The 21,571-nt window shown below is 36.8% G+C and overlaps 1 protein-coding gene across 6 annotated transcripts in view; it reads left to right on the top strand.

Annotated features, from left to right (window-relative positions):
* The window catches only part of GPD2 (glycerol-3-phosphate dehydrogenase 2), a 134,305-nt gene that overhangs the window by 94,626 nt on the left and 18,108 nt on the right, over positions 1–21,571 (top strand). For all 6 annotated transcript variants that reach the window (XM_032479470.1, XM_032479471.1, XM_014565009.2 and 3 more), the window contains 3 exons: positions 3,848–4,012; positions 4,835–4,979; positions 11,285–11,478. In XM_032479470.1, coding sequence (XP_032335361.1) covers positions 3,848–4,012; positions 4,835–4,979; positions 11,285–11,478 — 504 coding nt within the window. The remainder of the gene's footprint in view (positions 1–3,847; positions 4,013–4,834; positions 4,980–11,284; positions 11,479–21,571) is intronic.

Genomic DNA, 21,571 nt, shown 5'->3' on the forward strand with positions numbered 1-21,571 from the left:
TGTTTTGCATGTTAACTTAGCTGCCAAGCTTTGAAACCCTCTAAGGAGAGCAATATTGCTCTGTCTCCAAAATATTTATATTTGAGGCTTGTCTTTTAGAGGTTTACATCTTAAACTGTTTTTCAACTTAAAGTCTCTCTCACTATCCTGGGTGCAAGACCATTGAGGACTAAAGTAAAATCCTTCTCTGCCACTACTGACCTTCATATTTTTTGGTGAGTGGATTTTATATTTTGTTTTTCTAAACAAGAGAAAACAGTTACAGTTCTACCTCTTGTGTGCTTCCTCTCATGTGAGCTGTAAGTTCAGTGCATGCACGTATGTAAGATTTCAAGTGGAAAAGGAGAACAGAGTAGGAAACAGATTTTTACAGTCCCCGTCTGGGTCCTTGCCTAAGTGCCAATGTAAAGCTATTCAGTGATCAGTGAATAGTATCATGCTGCCTGGCTCTAAGGAGACGGACTTAAAAATCCAGACTTAATGAGCAGATCAATTGGGTGGGGGAGTTGAGATGATTGTATTGCATTCCAATGACATGCAGTGTTGTCAAAAACTTTTTTTCTCCAGAAATAAAATTGCCGGAGGCATATAGATACCTTCAAATGTCAGGAAATGGGGTTGGGAGGAATTTAGTTAAGAACAGTGAACATACACCACGTATCACAGGAAGCATACACTGCGAGCATCTGGGTATCTCAGGGTAAAGGGTGAATTTAACGTGGGTGGCGGGGAGGAGGTCTGCCCTGTATCCAAGTAGGTAAATGAATTAAGCTGAATGTCTGCAAAGAGGGGACTTCTGGGGAGAAATGTGAGCTCCTGGGCCCAGAGGGAAGTCAAATTACTTAACGCCTTAATTTTTAGGAGCTTATAATAACTGTGTTTGCATTCCCCTGCAGAGCCAGGGGCAACTTGTGGGTTAAATCTTGAGGGAATCATTCATAACCATTTCTCCTTCTGTCCCACTTATTCAACTTAAATATAAGAGCTAGTTTGGGTTTAAATTCAGATTTTACGCATTTCTGAGGTTTTCCCTGTTCCCCTCAAATTTATTGTCACCAACTTATTAATGTCTGAATTTTTTTTAACATGAGACAAAGCATTTCATTCCGTATTAGAGATAATACTGTAAATGTATGACTAAAATTTTATAGAAGTATTTAAGATTTATGTAAATCTAGAAGACTATACATTCAAGACTATAAATAAACTTGTTTAACACATCAAACGGAATTTGGCTAAACTTAACACTTACTGGGTACTTGTTCTGTGCTTAGTACTAATAAGGAAAAGGAAAAATGAGCAAGTAAGACTTCCTGTCTTCCCATGCCTGGACGGAGGAGACACGGGAATCGGACAGTAATTACGATGGGATATAATTTCCATACGGACAGGAGTCACTCTGTCGTTCTCACTGTTGAGTTCCTTGCATTTGTCACAGTGCCTGACTTACAACCAAGGCTTATTATTTTTTTAAGTCGATGGATATACGGATGAATAGTATCATAAAGACTATAAAAATGGTATGTACAAGGTATAATGTGGGTGCAGAAGATGGAATGAGCAACTTTGCCTTAGAGGGACGCAGCACAGAGGAGAGTCGTCATGGGAAGATAGTTGAATTGGCTCATGAGAGATGAATAGGGGTTGTCCAGAGCTCCCAGAGTGGTTTTCCAGCCAAAAGAATTAGTGTGGACAAAAGCAAGAATGTATGAAGTGACATGGATGTCCAGGGAGTTGTAAATATTTTGACAATCCTAGATAGTAAGAATGATGGAAGTAGAAGAGTTGTGGCAGATGAGGAGCCTCATGAAGGGCCTTCATAAATAAGTAACATTTCTGACTGGAGTCCAGGCAGGTGCTGCTGGGTGTCAGGGTGGGCGTGCAAAGTAAGGACCAGAGGAACTTGTTTCCACCTCACACTTTTAACTGAGGTTGAGCTTGTTTACCTTCAAAAGTGTTGGGATTTGGAAGCTAATGAGGGAGATATATCTCAGTATAGAAACAACAGAGCTTGACAGACTACACCAATACTTCCCCAATGAGACTTATAAATTAAAAAGATATTAAAAGAAAGATTTTGTATTTTCAAAACTTTTCATTACCAGACGAGTGTGTAAATAGATGTACCCCTTTACAAAGGAATCTGCCATTTAATATGTGGGATTTCTACCTGGTTCCTTTCAACGGTGACATCATATAGGATTTCAAATAGTTGATTTACACATGGCTTTCCAGATGCTTGTCCTGTGTGTAAATCAAGGCGCACTTGGATGGGTGAGTTTCCCTCGTGTACAAGCAGGACTGGACTTCTTGTACCGCCCCTAGAGGGTGTTTCATTGTTATGTATGTAAATCCACTAGAAAGACTGGGTGGGATGAATACTTTCTTTAGTTTAGATGTGTAATCTCTTTAAAGAGAAGCTCTGTAATAGGATTTTTATTTTTTTCTTTGAACTGTTTGCATATTTCAATTTTAAGTGAGCCCTTCATTAAAAAAAGTTAGTTTCTTAAACTTCACTTTACTGTTTAAATAACAGCTTCAGGGTCGCACTGAGTTGGACCTGATAGAAATGTTACCCTTTTTTCTTCCCACTTCAGCTGCTGTTGCTTTCCTTCTATTAATGTTTGGATAAAATAACTCCTTACTTTGCATGTCAAGGTTTAATGCATGTTCTCCACTTGATAGAGGATTTAATCTTGAGGAAAAGGTTCTTGGCGGATCGTAATAGTTCAGCCAATCTAGAATGAGATACTTGTGAGGAGGGGCAGCAGAATCTTCAGCATTGATTCTCTCTTTATAACTTTGCCCTTTTAGCTGGAAGAGATGACCTGTGTGGTGCTTCTGGCCCTGCGCAGACTGAATCACAAGGAAGAGACTTTACATAAACCATTTATACTAAATGTTTGGTATGCTGGCAACATAAATCAACAACAATATCCATTATAAATTCATGCCTTTATCAGTATTATCTTGATAGCACTGATCCCAGTGTGTGGGAATTTGAACCCTGCTTCAATACATCTAGCCCTGGGTAATTAATTATTCAGGGCACAGAGAACCTGGCCCCTGCAACGTGGAGTAATTCCTCCTGGTCAGTGTTAACTCCACTGGCAATAATAAATAGAAAAACTCTCCAGTGATGCCGGTATTTTAAAGTGATTAATCATCCTTCCCCCCTTCTCCTCCCCCTTAGTTTTCTTTAACTAGGATTTTTCAGCAATAAATCTTTAACAATACAGGTAGGAATTGTTCTGTAATTAAATTTTGCACTGCTTAATTTCTTGCCTTTTATGTACGATTAAAAAGAATGTTACATTTTAAGGAGCTCTGATCAAAATTCAAACCAAGAAAAATCCTTTTCTAGAATACAGAGAGATGCTCTATGGAAGATTAAGCTCTTGATTTTGAATATTAGATAGAGCACATATTCATAAAAATTGTTAATCAACACCAGTTGGGGTGTCAAATATTCTGAAGTTTTGAATTGCTTCACTTTCATGCATACGGGTTGTCTGTATTAGGGAAAGTCTGACATATACATATGTTCCCAAACTGAGAGAATAATTACTTATTTCTTAACTTTGAGATAATTGATGTGAGCTCTGTCGGAAAGGGATTTTTTCATCCTTTTGTGGTACACATAGTGCACTTGTAGAAATGGCAGGTAAATGCCTGACCGAGAATGACCATGTATTTTAAAATCATGCCCTCTAGAGCTGACCAGCCATCATGTATATTCCGGGTGACAGGGACAGATGTGACATATCTGTTGTGACACACTTCTGTACCACCAGTCTGTGGCTCGAGGTGACTCCTGTCCCTCCTCTGATGCTTCCCCCCGCTGCAGGACAACACAACGACGCACGGATGAACCTTGCCATTGCTCTCACTGCTGCCAGGTATGGGGCTGCCACGGCCAATTACATGGAGGTAGTGAGCTTGCTCAAGAAGACAGACCCCCAAACAGGGAAAGAGCGCGTGAGCGGGGCGCGGTGCAAGGATGTCCTCACAGGTACGCGAAGGCTCTGGCAGGGAGCGATGTCTTAGCATCTGGCCTTGCCCATGTAATGACTGAATGATAATTTTTCTCTCACTTCTCTTTTATTCAAGCCAGATTTCAGAGTCATATGAATTATATTCCTTATTGTCAACACTGACTGGATACACATGAAGATTTACCCTTGTTGAGACGATAATTTTTCCTCTTTGTGTTAAATAGTAATGATGATAATGATAATAATAAATGCCCACAAAATCCCCACAGCCATGAATGCATTCTGTTTTCTTTACAAAAACATGGTCTTAATAAAATTACATAAATGTGCCAAGTTTCAAAGTGTCATTTAGGTGACAGAAGCACAGTGCCCAGATGTTAAAGCCAATCACTTTAACGCTGGTTAGACTTTCATTCCTGTTCGGCTCTGGCCGGGTAGACAGAACTACAAAATTACATCGTTTCCTTGAACAAAACCAGCACTGGGAAACTTACTGTCTTACAGCAACGATGCTTACACAGTTGAGTTTTAAGGAGAAAGCGGCCAATTTACTCACTTTCTTCGTAATTGGCACTAAGGCCGGGCATTTTGCAAACTAGAATGAGAGCTGAAATGAAAAAACGGCATGCTTTCTTCCTGCAGTTCGAGCTTGTTTTTGGTAAGTTTACTCAGATGTGAGCCTTTTGTGAGGCTTTTCAGTGACTCCGGTTGCCCGTGACACTTGGTGTGGCATACAATATACTCTGCCTTAGGTTAAGTTAATAGATGAATAATAATCCAAAGCGTCAGTGGGCTGAGAAACAAATGGGGTGTGTGATTGACGCTGCTTTCTTTCACAGGGCAGGAATTTGACGTGAGAGCCAAGTGTGTTATCAATGCCACGGGACCTTTCACAGACACCGTGCGCAAAATGGATGATAAGAACGCTGCAGCTATCTGCCAGCCCAGCGCTGGCGTCCACATCGTGATGCCTGGTTATTACAGGTACCGTGTTCCCACCGGGCGGTCACCGCCGGAGAACGAGGCCGTGAGAACCTGCCTACATTTACTCTCGTAGCATTCTCTTAATAATACATGGTCTAGCTGGCCATTCAAAATGAGGAGAAATGAGTTTAAAAAAAAAAAAAAAAAAGCCTCTTCCAAAACACAGAATATAAACCAGACTTGGGGATTTCTTAGCTTTAATGACAAAACTCCTTTCTACAAGTTTGTGATTTGGGATCTATTTTTGTGCTTTTTTTCAGTGTACTCACCATCAAGAGGCTAAAGCCTTAGCATTTTTCAATTTTAATTTTCATTAAAATACTAAAATTAATTTTGCAGAAATTTCCATATGGACATTTTTTTAAAACACTAATTGTAAATTTTATAAAATACCCACATTTGCTTATGATGAATCTGAAAATGAGGACACCCAGGTATTCTTGTGTTTATAACTTTGGAAATGTGTTTTGAAAAATATGATAGCAAGTAAAAATCAGATGTAATTCCTGATATATCAATAAAGATAACTGGATGCAGAGAAATGGACAGGGATAGAAATGAAATAAGAACAGCTATTAATTGAAAATCATTTAAGTTGGGTGATGGGCACATGAAACTTATATTTTTGTGTGTGTTTGAATTTTTAATATTTTTAAAAATCTTAATAAATAAAAAAGGGTTCTAGCTAAGAAATTAATGACTACCCCTAATGTACATTTCAAGACATCTGGGGAAAAATTTGTGTAACCATGCTGAGGTTGGAACACGTATACCATTTTTATTTCCATATGTGGTAAATCTAGTAGGTAAACTAGTACATAATTCAATGTGAAATAATGATTTATGCTCAAGGTCTTTATTAAGACATTATTGTAGTTGAGAAATGTTAGAAACCACTTCAGTTTCTAACCTTAGGAGAATGATAAGTAAATCATGGTGTATCTGCACAAGGGAGTATTATATAGTCATTAAAATTATCATTATTATGACTTTTATGTTCTAGGAAAACACATTCTAGTTTAGGATGGAGGGTACAAGTATGTGTAACATGTTGTAAATGTTATATAAGATTATAGAAAAAAGGTCACGAGGAAATATGTTAAATAGTAAGGATGATTATCTCCAGGTGATGTGATTATGGGTAAGTAATTTCTAGGTGAGGTGGCTAGGATGAGAGCTGTCGCTTCTATATTTTAATAATTTTCCATAACATGCCTATAAACTTTTAATATATGATAAAATAGATGTATGGATCTATGATTTTACCTTTAATATCTGCATTCTGCTAGACTGCTACCCTGCTATGTAATAGATGCTGCTGCCGTATTAATTATCAGTTTTTCAGTAACTAAATCTTCTTGAAGAGAGTTCAAGGTACACCTGATTGCCAAACACACTTCTAATGAGAAGGATATTACACTTCTGCCAAGAATAGTATTAACAAAATTTCTTATTCACCAACTTTCAAGGTTCCTTTGTCATTTTCTAAATGTCTATGTGTAATTGGTAGACGATCCTTAGTATTTTCACTTAGGACTGGAGAAACGAAAGTGCCTCCAGTCATAATAATAAAAATTTATGCAGTGGTGCTTAAGAGAGTTTTTAAAACTGCTAAGCAGAAGTGTAGTTTAAAAGGAGAGAAGTAAATATATGTAAATGTTGCAAATGTTTCTTGTGTATAGAGAAGTTTTCAAAAATAGTTCCAGACACAATTATAGACATTTATTTTTTGCCAGGCCAGCTAGTTTGTAAATCTTTTGGACGGGTTTGTTTTTTAATGTCTCAGAGTACAGATGTAGTACCTAAACTATAGACACACACATCATCATAATTCTTATAGTTTAGATCTTACTTGATTCAACATATTCTCCTGTGTATTGTGTTTCATGTATTCATCACTATTGTTCCATGATATCAGAGGATGCCTTTTCCTTATTATTCCCTGTGGTAGGTGTCGTTTGGGACAAGCCATTTTATTCTGCAAACCTTAGTTTACCTATCATTAAAATGGGAAGACATTCTACTCTTTTGGATGTATAGATGAAGCGACTGTATGAAGAGTGGTACAGAACTTCCTGGTTTGTTCATCACTTTACCTCTTGTTAACTGTGCGACTTTGGGAAGCTGTTCATTTCAGCTTCTAATTCCTTACCTCACAGTAGTACTTAATTTGTATACATTTTGACAATGGTCGTTTGATTACTTTTTATCTCTTTTCTTGACTGCTGTATCCCCACTTCCTGGTACATTGTCCAGCACATAATAGTGACCAGTAAGTTTTTTTTTTAATGAATCCTACCTTTTTGTGATAATTGGCCCAAATTGAGATTGTAGCCTTTGTACTTAAAATTTTAATATACTATCTATAAGGGAATTTTTAAATATATAGAAATTAAAATATGAAAACACTGCATGATTTTTCATTTTAATGCCCAGATAAGACCTGTAGACAAAAATAATCACTATAGAAAAATAGAAAGATATACAATGAAAAGTGAAAACCTCCCTCTTTTCATCATGCCCCAACTTCAGTTCTCCAGTGATGGATAACACTTCCTTCTGGTTCCTTCCATAACATTTTATGTTTATACTTGCACAAATGTATATCCTCTTAAAAATTTTATAGGAAGGAGGTCAAACTACACATGTTGTTCTGTACTATACTTTATACTATGCTAATAAAGAGTAGATAGGTGTTCTAAGAAATACAAATATATATCACTTGGATGTAATATTTTCAAAACAGAATGCCTTTCTTAATTCTAGAAATTTGGAATTAGCTTCGGGCCCCTGCCCATAAATCATGAAAGTGTTAGTCCCAGCTGGGTCTGTTTCAGTCTCAGATGCAATAAGTGATCTCATTCTACTTTGGGAGAAATTAATCTCCACTTTTAGCACCTTGAACTACAACCACTACACATCCTGTTGGAAGGAAACCCTAGAGCAGTGGTCTGGCAGCCCAGTTCCTGTTCAGGCTCTGTTGCAGATGAGTCCCTTGGTTTGGGATTACAGCCTCGGTTAGGGGTCTGGTCCTGCTTTTAGCAACTGACCTTGAGCAGCTGCAGCTCTGGTACCCCAGAAGGACGGTTTTGCTTTCTGTACTGAGTCATTCTCTTGGGTGGGCTGGGGGGTCCGGAGATCTCAGGCTGACATGGCTCTCTGGATCCCTCAGTCAGTCACACTCAACAGTTACGACTCAAGAGTTCGAGTAGGTCCTCAGGATGAGTTAGACCTTCTGATGCTGCCTTACACCGCCTCATGATAACTGAGGACCTTGCGTTTCAGCTAGAACCTAATCAGTTTGGCAGCACAGCGGGTGCAGGAACCCCTGATTTACTGAGCGTAGGCTGCTAAATGGAGAGTGAGGACCATGTATGTGATATCCTATTGGGCTGTTTTCAGAATATCTTCACAGCATTTATGAAGCTTGTTAAGACCCTAACATTCCACATGTGAAATTATCTTGTGTCATGGTGGCAGCTCTCCCTCCCTCCCTCTCTCTCTCCCTCTCTCTTTGGATTATTTAATTTCAGGAAACTCAACATATAGCAATCATTTACTTTTGAAGGCACTCTCTACATTAGGGACAAATCTGGAATTTTCATCAGAGTTGTGGGTAGATGCTCTTATAAAAAAGCAGCAACAATCCACCAAATGACTGAAATACATGAAAATAATCATCTCCTCCTTCTAGCCTACAGATGCTTTTTACTACTGACGAGATGTCAATTTTTTTTTCTACGATGTGTGTGCGTACTGTTAGCCCTAACACTGATTGCTAAGTAGTTAACAATAAATTGATTTCATTTAAATAAGGGTACTTCAGAACGCGAATGGTCTGCATGAGGAAAATGTTCATTACAGCTAATCCTAGACACACACATAAATTAGCAGCAAGCTTTTCCTGCTGATGTCAACTGAATTATACATATTTGAGAAAAGACCTATGCCTCACCGCACTGTGTATACCATCACTATGGCTGATGGCCATTTTCAAACTTTAACTCGACCTTGCAGAATTAATCCTTTGTAAGAAAACAAACTTTTCCCTAAGGGCAAGTTATGAATTAGGTAATTTAGAACCAATGAGAGATATTTCCAAGTGGATTCTTAAATTTTTATACCATTCATTAGTAGCTTTGTCTTCCCTCTGTGCTTGTTAATTTTATGTTTGACACATGTCTTCACTTAAGCAGCTGATTCTCTACAGGTTCCAGATATGTGTGTGTTGGTAACCATCATGTTCACCCTTTAAACTGCTTTTATTGCACTGAAAGCTTTTAAAGGATTCAGTAGTTGGGAATTTCTAACAGCATTTCATGTCTAGGTTGCTGAATATTATAATTTTATGTTGAAGTTGATCAGGTTTATTGAGTTATTTAAACCCATTGTATGATACCTGGTCCATAAAATGATCATATATAAAAATATACCAACATATAACTTGTTCCTTAAATATTAGAATATGGAACTTATCCTTTTGTTTCAATATAGTACTATCTATCAAATTTGAAGTTTGAACTCATGAATTAATTTCTAATCACAAAGTGACTGATTTAACCTAAGGGCAAATCAACTCAGGATCAAATTAGGTACTTACAAAACATATAATTGACTAGTTTCTTTTACAATCTTTAGAAAGTTTTATAGAAAATACAAAGAAAAATGTAGACATACAGAAACTGAAAATACTCAGTATTTTTAGTTTTCAGTGTATTTTTAAAAAGTAAAATTATTTCCTTTAAGTAACCCTGAGTGAAGATGAGATTTTAGCTGAAAGTTTAAATGATTAACACACTTTTTTTGTGCTTTTTGCATGTGCTAAATAGAAGAACTGAGGCCCACTGACTCCTGTGTCTCATGCAGGCTGTAAAGAGTGATTTCTTTCTGTGATGGTTGTGTGGATGTGGCAGGCATTTCATGGGGCTGATGGGTCTCTGCAAAAAAAAAAAAGACTAGTACTCCTTGTGGTTTAAATAAAGAAGACACGTTAGCTAAGCTGACTGTATATTTCTTTTTCATAAAAAAGTTATTTTTGATTTGTTTTTAAAAGTTTTTAGACCCTCATCTTTGTACAGATGTATCTTGAGGTTTTTTTTTTTTAATTCTAAGGGAATGATAAACATAAATAGTTGACTGTATGCCCTTTAAAATATGAGGATATAAGAGGGTTTTTTTGAAATTTATTTAAACCAAATAGAATTGTATTTCCATTTAAGAAATTTTATTAATAGGAGCTGAAAATATATTTGCAAAAAAATACCTCTAACATTGGCTCCTTATGATAATTCAGTCAAATTAAAACACTTTCAGATTCCTCCCACTAAATGGTTAATGGATACATTAAAACACCAGTTTCTAGTAATTTAATAACACAATTGGACAGGCTTTGTTAATGTTTATTTACAGTTGCCTATTCTTTCAAACGTGTTTTATAATTTGGCTTTCGAATATTAAATAGGTATTAGTAAAAATCCTTGATTAATATTTTTAAAGGTTTTATATAGTCTGTCAGAAGAGGCATCCTTGAACCTTGATTTAATAGCATAATACACTGATGTCTTCTGCCGATTTAAAGATTTTCATCACTACGGTGTTCCTCTCCTTTTTGACCTTATCCCAGTACATTGTTACTTAGGTAGTAGTAGAAAACTGAGCCCTTTTCTCATGGATGAAGAAGAAAGAAATCTCATTCTTGAGACTTCTGTAATATTGAAATAAAGTAAGAAATCTCATATTTGATGAAGTGGTACAAGTTTATTTAGGCACAAAGGAGTAAAGAATTTTTTGATTACATCTTTGTTTCTGGAAAGTCAGACCCTTCACTTTTCTCATGTATTTCCGAGACCTTGTACTGAAAGATGTGCCAAATGTCAAATGTCCCAGGAAAGTACTTTTCATCGATTTGAAAAAAGGTTGAAGAGCTATTCTTAATTGGCCATCATGGAAGAAATTACAGACAGTTATCCCACTGACACTATCTGATGTGAATGGTCCAAGGAATATGAAAACCCAAATGATTGGAAGTTGATGTCCACTTTCTTAACTAACCTTGCATTGCTGAGTGGGGAGGCCTGGTTCCACTGTGGGATATTATAATCATATTTGTTTCATTTGTTTTTTGTTACCAGAATTACTTTTTTCTTTTAGGGATTTCTAGATGAGGGTAATGGCAGTGAAAGTAATAGTTCACATGTTCCTTGTTTGTTTATATGAGGATTAGTGAATAAAACAGTTTTTTGAATGCAGATTAAGATCAAACTAATGCTAATTTCAGAAATATATAACCCTTCTTTTTACCCCAGCCCAGAGAGCATGGGACTTCTTGACCCAGCGACCAGTGATGGGCGAGTGATTTTCTTCTTACCATGGCAAAAGATGACTATAGCTGGCACTACTGATACTCCAACCGACGTTACACATCACCCCGTTCCTTCTGAGGAAGACATCAACTTCATTTTGAATGAAGTGCGTAACTACTTGAGCTGTGATGTTGAAGGTAACTTATGCATAACTTCAAGTTTATCCTCCCTCCTTTATATCTCCCACCCAATTCCGGCTCTCCCTGGATAACTGCCATGTGTCCAGTCTGCCTCATCTGCACACCTGGCCTGCCCTAACTCTTAGGTGCTGACCACTTCTTCTAGAAGTGTTATGAGGGCCAAGTTATAACACAATAGGAAGGGGCTGCCTTTTTTCTCTCTACTTTCTACATCTACATGAAACTCATACAGTCCTTTTCTGATCATTTCTAATGGTGAGATTGGAGTGCCATTACATGAGCTCTAGACACCCATGCTCTTCCAGAAGATTATGGAATGTTTGCATTGCTATTTCATTCCTAGAGCTTGGGAAGATCTGATTTACAGATACAGAATGTCCACAGGAGATCATTAATCTAAGAAATGAAAGGATAGATGTACGTGTGCTAAGAAACGTAGTGAGCTGTTACTCTGTGAAAAGTATAGAGTATCAACAGTGGATTTCACTAGGAAGGATGAATATACTCCTTTTAATTGAAAAAGTCAAAGTTTACTTCTTTCCAGGGCTAACCTGAGCTTGCTTTCTTTTAACTGGGTGCCATAGCATTTTCTCCAGTGGACATATGTAGTATAATCATTGTTTAATCCAGTCTAGTTTCAGAAGTTTCCCAACATTATTTCCTGTCTCAGTTAATAGCCTCCCTCACCATCCATGTAGTCACCTAGACTAGAAATGACATGCTTATCTCTGCTGATCCTTCTCTTTCTTCATCGAGTCCAACTCCCATTTATGCTCACTCTGAAATATCATGTAAAATACCTCCTCACTTTCATTGCTCTGGGTCACACCCATGTCATTTTTCCCTCAAAGAGTTGAATTGGCTCCCTGACTGGCTTCCATCTCAGGTCTCCGTTTCCAGCTAGTCTGGTCCTTCCATCAGAACTCTCTTTCTAAAACACAATTCTGATCATCACTTCCCTGCACAAAAATATCCCTTTGACATCTCATCCTTAACTTTAGGAAAAATTTTAAACTATCTCATATGGAATCTAAGGCTTTTCACAACTTGTCTTTGCAAGTTTGTATTCAGCTGCTCCACCTCTGCATTCTGTAGTCTAATCATATTGTATTAGTTACTCTTTCCAAATCAGGTCCTGCACTTTTGAACCTTCATGCGTTGTTTAGGTTGAAGTCTTGCTCTGGAATGCCCTTTTCCCCAGCATCTCACCTTGGCAAAATACTCTGTATACTTCAGAAACCACCTATCCTTTGGATTCCCCTAGGACGCTGGTCCAGTATATCACAACATTGTACTTCAGGTAGAGTCTAAGATATATTCTCGCTTGGAGCTCCTTAAGGGTAAGGATTCTTTATTCAGCTACAAAGGTTGTTACATACCTGGTATGTCACTCACAGTTTTTTTTTTTAATTAAAATGAATTAGTAGTAGGTGCTTTCAGGGTTTTTGATGCTGATAGCAGTTTGAAAATCTTTCTATGTTAAGGTAGTTTAAGATTTTTGAAAAACAGTCTTCATTTGTTTCTATTGGGGATCTCCTATAATGTTGGCTTCAATGGGGGACACGCAGAGACAGTTTCATCCTGATATGACTCACCTGACTCACCAACATCTATGAATCCTTTCTCCCTAAAGAATTTTTTTTCATTATGTGATCACACGTTTAGAAGCAAGTAAAACAAATTGCTTTAAAAAATGGTTTAGGGAATTTTCCTAGTTTAAGTGATTGATCCATGTTGTATGGTTTTAGCTCCTTCTAATTTCAAGTAATGGATTGATTTCATTTTGAGTAAAATCTCTGAATATCTACGACAATAATATAAATATATTAAGTACATGTAATTGAAATCTATGTAGCAAAGTTTATACTCTTTCAAACACACATTCACACACAGTCACATGGACATAGTCATGCCCTATTTAATATCCACATTTAAATACTCAGAATGCATTACAATTTCAGCCTCATGTTTTTTTCCTTTTGCAATCTTGGAGGAGCTTCAACTGGGTATAGATTGTACTTTAATGTTCTGATTATTGCTAACGAATCGTGCTTCATTTCATATTTACTTGAATATAATATGTTAAAAGTAGGTTTGTACTGAGACCTAAGAGCAGGAAGTTTAAATTGTTGGAACAAGAAATAAAATTAATTCAAAAGCAGAGAGCTGTCGTTGACGGTTTCCAAATTCTTAAAGTTCAAATGTGCTAACGAGAAATCTGACTGCTTATATGTGCTGAGAGGCTGGCTGTGCTGGAAACAGGTGTAGGTTCCAAAAGGCCGCAGTGCCCATATCGTGGGTGGGTGGGGGTTTCCACCAGCAAAATGAGCCTTGGTCTGGAACAGAGAGCGAGCCTGTACCCCTCACTTCTATGTTGCTTATTAATAGATGGAAGACTTGGTAATACCTACTGGGACCTGCTTGATCTATAAAGGTCTTTTCAGTTAACATACTTTTCGGTAGTCAAGTTAATTGGTGAAACTTACAGAGAGTTTTTTTTTTTAATCAGTTTTGAGTTTTGGTAAAAGTGGATTGAAACTAATGTCTGAACACTGTAAATCAGGCCTTTCTCCTGTTGGTCTGGGGATTCTTGAGATTAAATATTCTCCAGGTGGCAAATATTCAGGGCAAAAGCAGAGGTGACAGCTCTTTTATGTACTTTATTTCCCTGTGCTCACCGTCTCTCACACCTTTCCTACTTATTAGCATATCCTTTTAAAAACAATTAATTAGTAATGATTCTTTTTAGTTTCTTTTCATTCTTATTTCTACTGGACTGAAAGCCTCGGGGTATATGAGGAACTACCTTCAGACTTGGTAGAGCATCATTTAGCTAAAATATGCCTATATATAAAGTGAAGCATTCACATTCCTATTTTTTCCCCAGGAATTTTGGTGAAACTGATATTCTATTCTGATGAAATGTGAGAGAGAAACTCAGCTTCAGGCATCATTCAGTTTTTTGACTGCATGCTGTTGCTACACATATTTTAATCTTTCCATTTGTCTGTAGTGGGTAATACATGCTTCATTTTTTTAAAACTCTAGTACTATTGAGCACTTTTTATGCTAGACACTCTGCTAAGCATATTGCTTGTATTGTCTCTTTGATTCCTCATAACAACCTTACTGGGCTTATTTTGTAATTCCCATTTTATAGATGAAGAAACTGAGGGCCAGTGGCTTTAAGTTTCTTGCCTATAGCTTATTCGTGTTGGAGCCATGATGTTGAGTTCAAGTCACTCTAGCTCTAATACTTGTGCTTCTAAATATTGCACAGTATTCCAAATGGTAGTTCTGGGTTTGTTGCGTGATGTGACATTATATCCACTAGGGAGTGGATTAAGTCTCTCAATTCATTTCATGGAAGCTGCTGGACACCTTGAGAATCACAGTGACATTTGCCCTCAGCTGGCCTTATTTGGATTAGAATGTTAAGGTAGAGGAGGTTTCATTTCTCATAACCAATCCCTTGGGGCCAAGCAGTCTTCTCTACAGACTTAAAAAATAAAAACTCTGTGTTGATCCTAAAGCAAAGCTATGTTTTGTATTCACCAGGGTTGAAATAATCATTTCAAAAGGATTTATTAAATGGATGAATAAGTAAAATTCTGACAACGTTTTCTGAGCCTCCCCAAATGGCTATATCCTTAAGGGAAAAAAAAAGTGTCAAATCTTAACACCGCATGCTGTTCACAGCAGCTGCCACACTTCTGCAAAACACGTCGGAACAATTCTGTAAAGCATTTTGCCTGTTGGGAATAAGACCATGTCTTCTCTTACAATTTAGAAAGCTTTCCATTCACAGGCTGAATTTTCTAGATTACTTGTTTGTTCTTTTCTGAAATGGGTAATTGATAGTTGTGCAGTGTGTATTGGGTTAGGAAGAAAAATGATCTTTTGAAAAATGTATCATTAAGTCTGCTGTGTAGAGGTTAATCAGAAGGATGCAGTGGTGAAACCAAGCTACGACTTAGAGGGACTGAGGGAGACAGAAGACTTGCAGAGTGCTTTATCCGTGGAGTTTTTCTGGAGTGCTTCTCTAGGCAGCGTCTCTAGTTGTACACAGGTTTTCATATATGCAATTAGTAGTGTTTATAGATTGCCTGTTATTCAATTAACAACCGAGCTGGCCATATCAACTCACTGCAGACCTGCCTTTTCACTGCCAGAGATTGTTCCAGGGTTATCAACTTACACAGGCTTGGATGTCTTCCAGCTGTTTAATTATAGTGTCACACACTTTGCTTTTTCTAGTTTCATTAGTTTATAAATGTAATATGGTGTCTTATTTCTGTGATTAACACTTCATTTCCGCAGGTTAAACATGCTGGTAGAGAAGTATTGATTTCTGACACTGTTTCTCTTGCATTCATTTAGGTATTTTCACATGCTTTTTTATTGATTTTTTTGAAAGTGGCAAACATGAGACAGAACACCCCAAAATGTATGGCTAAATAACTGATGTGAAGCAAAACCGCACATTTAGCTCTTAATTGTCACTTCCTGTGGGCTCCATTTTCTATTAACTCTGAAAACCAACACTTGTCTTGCCACGTTTTTAATAGTAAAAATATTAATTATAATTTGAAACAATTACATAGCACTTAGTCTTTGCAACCAGCAGTGAAAAATGTCTATTCAACGTTACTATTTATATTTTACTCTTTATATATTATATGCACTACAGCCTAAATGAGTTATTTATCAGGGTTGCAATAAAAGTAATTATTAAACATGATGGTAGAAAGACTATTTTATTTCCTCACTATCCTTTTGAAAATACTGACAAGTACGTTTATATTCTCTGGAGGTGCTTGTGGGTTTCTTAACATCTGGGCACTTGACACAAAAAACATCAACCAGGTGCCGTCTGGGTGAGCCACTCTAGTAAGTGGTGTTTAATGAGAATTTTTCTCAACTTTAATAGTAATGTTGTTTCCTGTCGTCTTGTTTTATTAAAGTGTTCAGTTGTTTTAAAAGAAAATATCCAATTGTTTAAATATGTAGTCACTAGAAACCTAAAGTCTAGCATATTGGCTTAGAGCCAAAATATTATTGCTTTTGATTTTGTAATGCCAAGTCTTATTTGATACTAAAAGTTCAGAGAATGTTTTAATATGCCATTTAATATTTATTGATCACTTTACATGACCCTCTCCTTGATACAGTATTTGACATTGCTGAAGACTTTCAACATGGTGAAGAAGATGCAGTAGGAATGCAATCTTGTTTAGGTATCCTGACAATATGAGGACCAAAATAATCAAGAAGAATCTTTCAGCTCTGAAGCATAAAAGCCTTGAGTTGGGTTATTGTCTTCGTATCTTAAACCATGGAGAGTTAAAGTAGGTGATGTTCACCATCCACTCTTGAGAACAACTTGAATGATAGATAGAACCAATTTCTGAGTAAGAACTTGAAGGTAGAAGTACTCAATTTAGTAAATATATTTTCATTTCTTTTAATTCATGAGATTAGTAGGAGAGGAGGATGCTTGGAAACGATAAATATGGAACATGTTAGGTCTGTAAAGTGTTGGCAGGTAGCATACTGTTGTAGCAGATTATATTCTCACAAGTGAAGGAAGGACTGTCAGCTTTCACCGGGAGGATGCTGCACTGGAGACATGGGCAAGGTGGCCATGGTGCAGGTGCCCAGCCTGATGATCTACCAGGACAAGTCTGAGATCTGCTACTTGGTGGTTTGACTCTAGAGCTGCCTTATGCGGTATCATAGCCTGTATATGTGCATATCATGTGGCTGTTTTAATTTAAATTAGTTAAATTAAATTTGAAATTCAGCTTCTTAGTCACATGAACCACATTTCAAGTGCTTAATAGCCCCATGCAGCTAGTGGCTAGTGAATTGAACAGTGTAGGTAGAGAACATTTCCATCACTGCAGAAAAAAATCTGTGGATCAGCACTGCTCTACAGAATCTAGAGGACCTTATATATACATTTAAAGAAGGAAAAAACTTATTGGAGTCATTGAATTTGTATTTTTTGCTCTTATAAAATAAAGGAGTGTATTATCTTATAAAAGAAAATCTCCAGATATAAGAAGGCTCAGGAGGAGACTGGTTAGTGATTCAACAATGTCTAAGGTGCATAGCTTTTATTTCCCTTCACTCCCGCCCCCCTCCAGGCTGGCTGCATCTTACCATTGTTTCCCCCATGGTTGCAATATGGCTGCAGCAGTTCTTGGCAGTATTAGAAGGTTCTCTATGTTATCTGTCCATGGCTTTTGAATCTCTTTCTCAAGAGAACTTTAATCAGAGTTTAAGTGTACAAGGTTTCCTCTGTGGGTGAAAAGGTATAAGGAGAGAAACCTGTTAGTTCAGTTTGTTGCTGTCTTTTCTACAAGAGTTAAGGATTCATGTTTTGTGTGCTGAGCTATGTGGTGCCCTGTGGGCATAGATGATACCTGTAGCCCTGACTGGGCATTACTTAATTTGGATGATAGAGAGGTCCAAGTGCTTTATTCTTCAGCAACAAATGACATTTTGAATAATCCATACAAATCTTTAAATCTCAAGGTTGGGAGATGTCAGGTAACTTGATCCAGCCACACTCTGGTCTAATAACATAAAAGTGCCATGGGCCACAGAGCTTGATTCATATTTTAAATATGATTTAAAACTTGATTATTCTTAAATGTATCTTTTTAAATAAATATAATCCCAACATTCATCTGATCGGATTCTCAGGCTAAGCTGAATGCTAAGATATCAAGCAAAGTAAATTAAGGTTCCTGACACATTATGAACTCTTCCTGGTACTGTTTTCTTTTTTAGAGTATCAGTGTCAAGAGTAGGGATTAAAAGTGGTATCAGTGTACATAATGTTTTATTTAATTTCCTCCTATGAATGAAAAAACTCAAATGTTTTAGTTCTTTTTGTTTCAGACAATACAGTTTCATAGATGTATTTTTCTGCCTGTTATCCCAGGAAAGATAAAGCATTTGCTACAAGGACTATTTGCATGTGCTTCAAATTTACTCTAGAAAGTCTGGTTTTCCTTTAGATAATTTTAAAATCAGTCAGGAGGTTGTAAGAATTGAAAGCAAATTCCTGATCAGCATGGCTACCTAAGGAATTTCAGAGACACACTCTGCAGACTTTGCATGACCACAATGACGTTCTAAGTGGTTGGCTAAGTTTTATTTTTGACTCAGAGGGCAATTTGAACTCTAATGGAAAATAGTGGTAATTTCCTAGTTAAGCTTTTTGTAAAGATTAAAATATTTCACGATTTGTGTTGAGGTTTTACAAGATTTCTGTGTAATTGTGTGAAGCAAGAATTAACCCCCATTCATGGAAGCCAATGGGATTAAACCTGCACCCGTCAGAGGGGCAGATCTAGGGATGAAATCCCAGCATGGAGACACCTTCCCTCCTGGTCTCCAGTTAACAAGACTGGAAGACCGCCAGTTTATGAGGTTTATTCTTCCTTTATTTCAGTGTTTGGATATAGGTTTGATTAAACACCCCTGCAGAGGTGTATGAGTACCTCTTCTTTCAGATTACAGTCATGTGAAGAGTGTGGCCCTTAAGGAGCTATGTTAAAATAAGTCACAGTTTCTTAGTTAAATTTATCTTTACCAGAAATCTGGTTTTCATTTGAGATCAAGATGGAGAGATTATCTGTCATCCAATATAACTTGTTTGTAGGGTCTTTTCCATGTACTTGGTTAGGTGCTTTTTTTTCTCTGACTATTCCAACAGTCCATTTCAAAGAGTCTTTGTGAGTCTTTACACAAAAGGCTGCCATATATATATATATATATATATCAGGGGCTGCTATCTATGAATACATAGGAGGTTCACTGTACAAGGACACATGACCCAAGGGTGTGTGGGATTTGAAATCCAGACTGCCCACTGCTCATAAACTGTGCTTCCTTGAATGAGATATTTTAATTTGAACTAAAGCCGCAGGGAAGATATGGGCTGATAGAGGCCCTGATATTCCTGTATTATATGTATGTAAAATATTTCCTTAACCTTCTGAGACTTGAATTATGCTGGTTTTTCCTTTTGTCCTGTTTTTTAAAATTAAGGTTAAATATACATAAATGAGAAGTTTACCATTTTAACCATTTTGAAGTGTACAGTTCTGTGGCATTAAGTATATTCACATTTTGGTACAGCCATTACCTCCACCCATCTCCAGAACTTTTTCATCTTCCCCAACTCTCTACCCATTGAACACTAACTCCCCATTCCCCCCACCCTCTGGCAACCACCATTCTATCTTTTTTTATCTTTCTGAATGCAACTGCTTTAGGTACCTCATATAAATGAAATTATACAATATTTGTCTTTTGTGACTGGCTTACTTCACATGATAACATAATATTTTCAAGGTTTATCCATGTTGGAGCATGTGTCAGAATTTCCTTTTTAAGGCTGAATAATATTCCATTGTGTATATATACCACATTTTGTTTATCCATTCATCTGTTGATGGACACTTGAGTTGCTTCCCCTTTTTGACTATATGAATAATGCTGAAATGAACATGGGGTGTAGAAATGTTTCCTGCTTTCAGTTCTTTTGGGTATATACCCATAATTGTAATTACTAGATCATATGGTAAGTCTGTGTTTAATGTTTTGCAGAATTGCCATACAGGTATTCATAGTGGCTGTATCATTTTACCTTCCCATCAACAATGCACAAGGATATTCCAACTTATCCATATCAACACTTACTATTTTCCATTTTTTAAAAAAATTTTTGTCAAAACTATATTAATGGGTATGAAGCTGTATCTCACTGTGATTTTCATTTTGCATTCCTTTAATGATTAGTAAACTTGAACATCTTTTAATGCACTTGCTGACCATTTGTATATCTTCTTTAAAGAAATATCTGTTCAAATCCTTTGCCAATTTTTCAATTGGGTTGCTTGTCTTTTTAGTTACTGAGTTCTAGGAGTTCTTAAATATTCTGGATATTAACCCATTATCAGATTTATTATTTACAGATATTTTCTCTCATTTTCATTCTGTTGTTAATGTCCTTTAATGTGCAAAAGTTTTAAATCTTAACTAAGTCCATTGTATCTATTTTTGATTTTGTAACCTGTGCCTTTGATGTCATATGCAGGAAATCATTACCAAATCAAATGTCTTGAAGTGTTCCCCCTATATTTTCTTCTAAATGTTTTATAGTTTTAGCTCTTACATATAAGTCTTTGATCCATTTTGAGTTAATTTTTGTATATGGTGTAAGGTAAGGGTCTAACTTCATTCTTTTTCATGTAAAGATGCAGTTTTCTCGTTGTCTTGATGTTTTCAAGACTATGTACAGTCAGTTTTTTATTAATATGGGTAATGGCTTTGAGTAACATGGAGAAGGTTACACATGACCCCAAGTCATGGTTGAAGCAAAATTGTATTTCTCTGTTGTCCAAGGATGGACTAGCTGGTTTACCAAAGTAAGTTCAGCAGAACCAGGTAAGCATTCACTTCCCCATTATCTGTATTATCAGATAGTTGTTAGACTGGTGCACATGGTCAGCTCCTTGATGTGGAGAGTGGACAGGAAAAGAGCTAAGCCATCCCTGAAGCTGATCTGGATAAAGAAGAGTAGATCTTGGAAGTTCTGCCTTTGAGTTCTCCCTTGTCCCTGATGGTACACCAGAATCACAGCTAGGCTACACGCCTTAGCCATTTTTAGGTCAGCAAGAAGTGCTATGCAACAGCTGTCTAATTCTACTGTAAACATCAATTCTTGGTATAGACTGGTAATTGGATTTTGGCAGAGATAGTAAAGGAAATTTCATAGTATCCTGAATATTCAAAGAACTTCCATTTGCTACAACAAAAGTACTGTGTACCTATACTGGGAAGAGCCAGTATACCTGTTTTGGTGGCAGTTGTAAAGGTAATGGGGTAAGAAAAGAAAAAAAAATATAGAAATTGTCAATTGTTGATGGACAATTTAGTGGGTGAGAAGATGGACTTTGAAGTCAGAAAGAACTGGGTTCTGATGCTACTATACCATTTATAAAGTTGCTTTGGATGAGCTGATGACACTCCTCCAATCTTTTTTCTTGTCTGTATCATGAGAATAATAATA

The sequence above is a fragment of the Camelus ferus genome, chromosome 5 (genome assembly GCF_009834535.1).
Source record: "Camelus ferus isolate YT-003-E chromosome 5, BCGSAC_Cfer_1.0, whole genome shotgun sequence".
NCBI lineage: Eukaryota > Metazoa > Chordata > Mammalia > Artiodactyla > Camelidae > Camelus > Camelus ferus.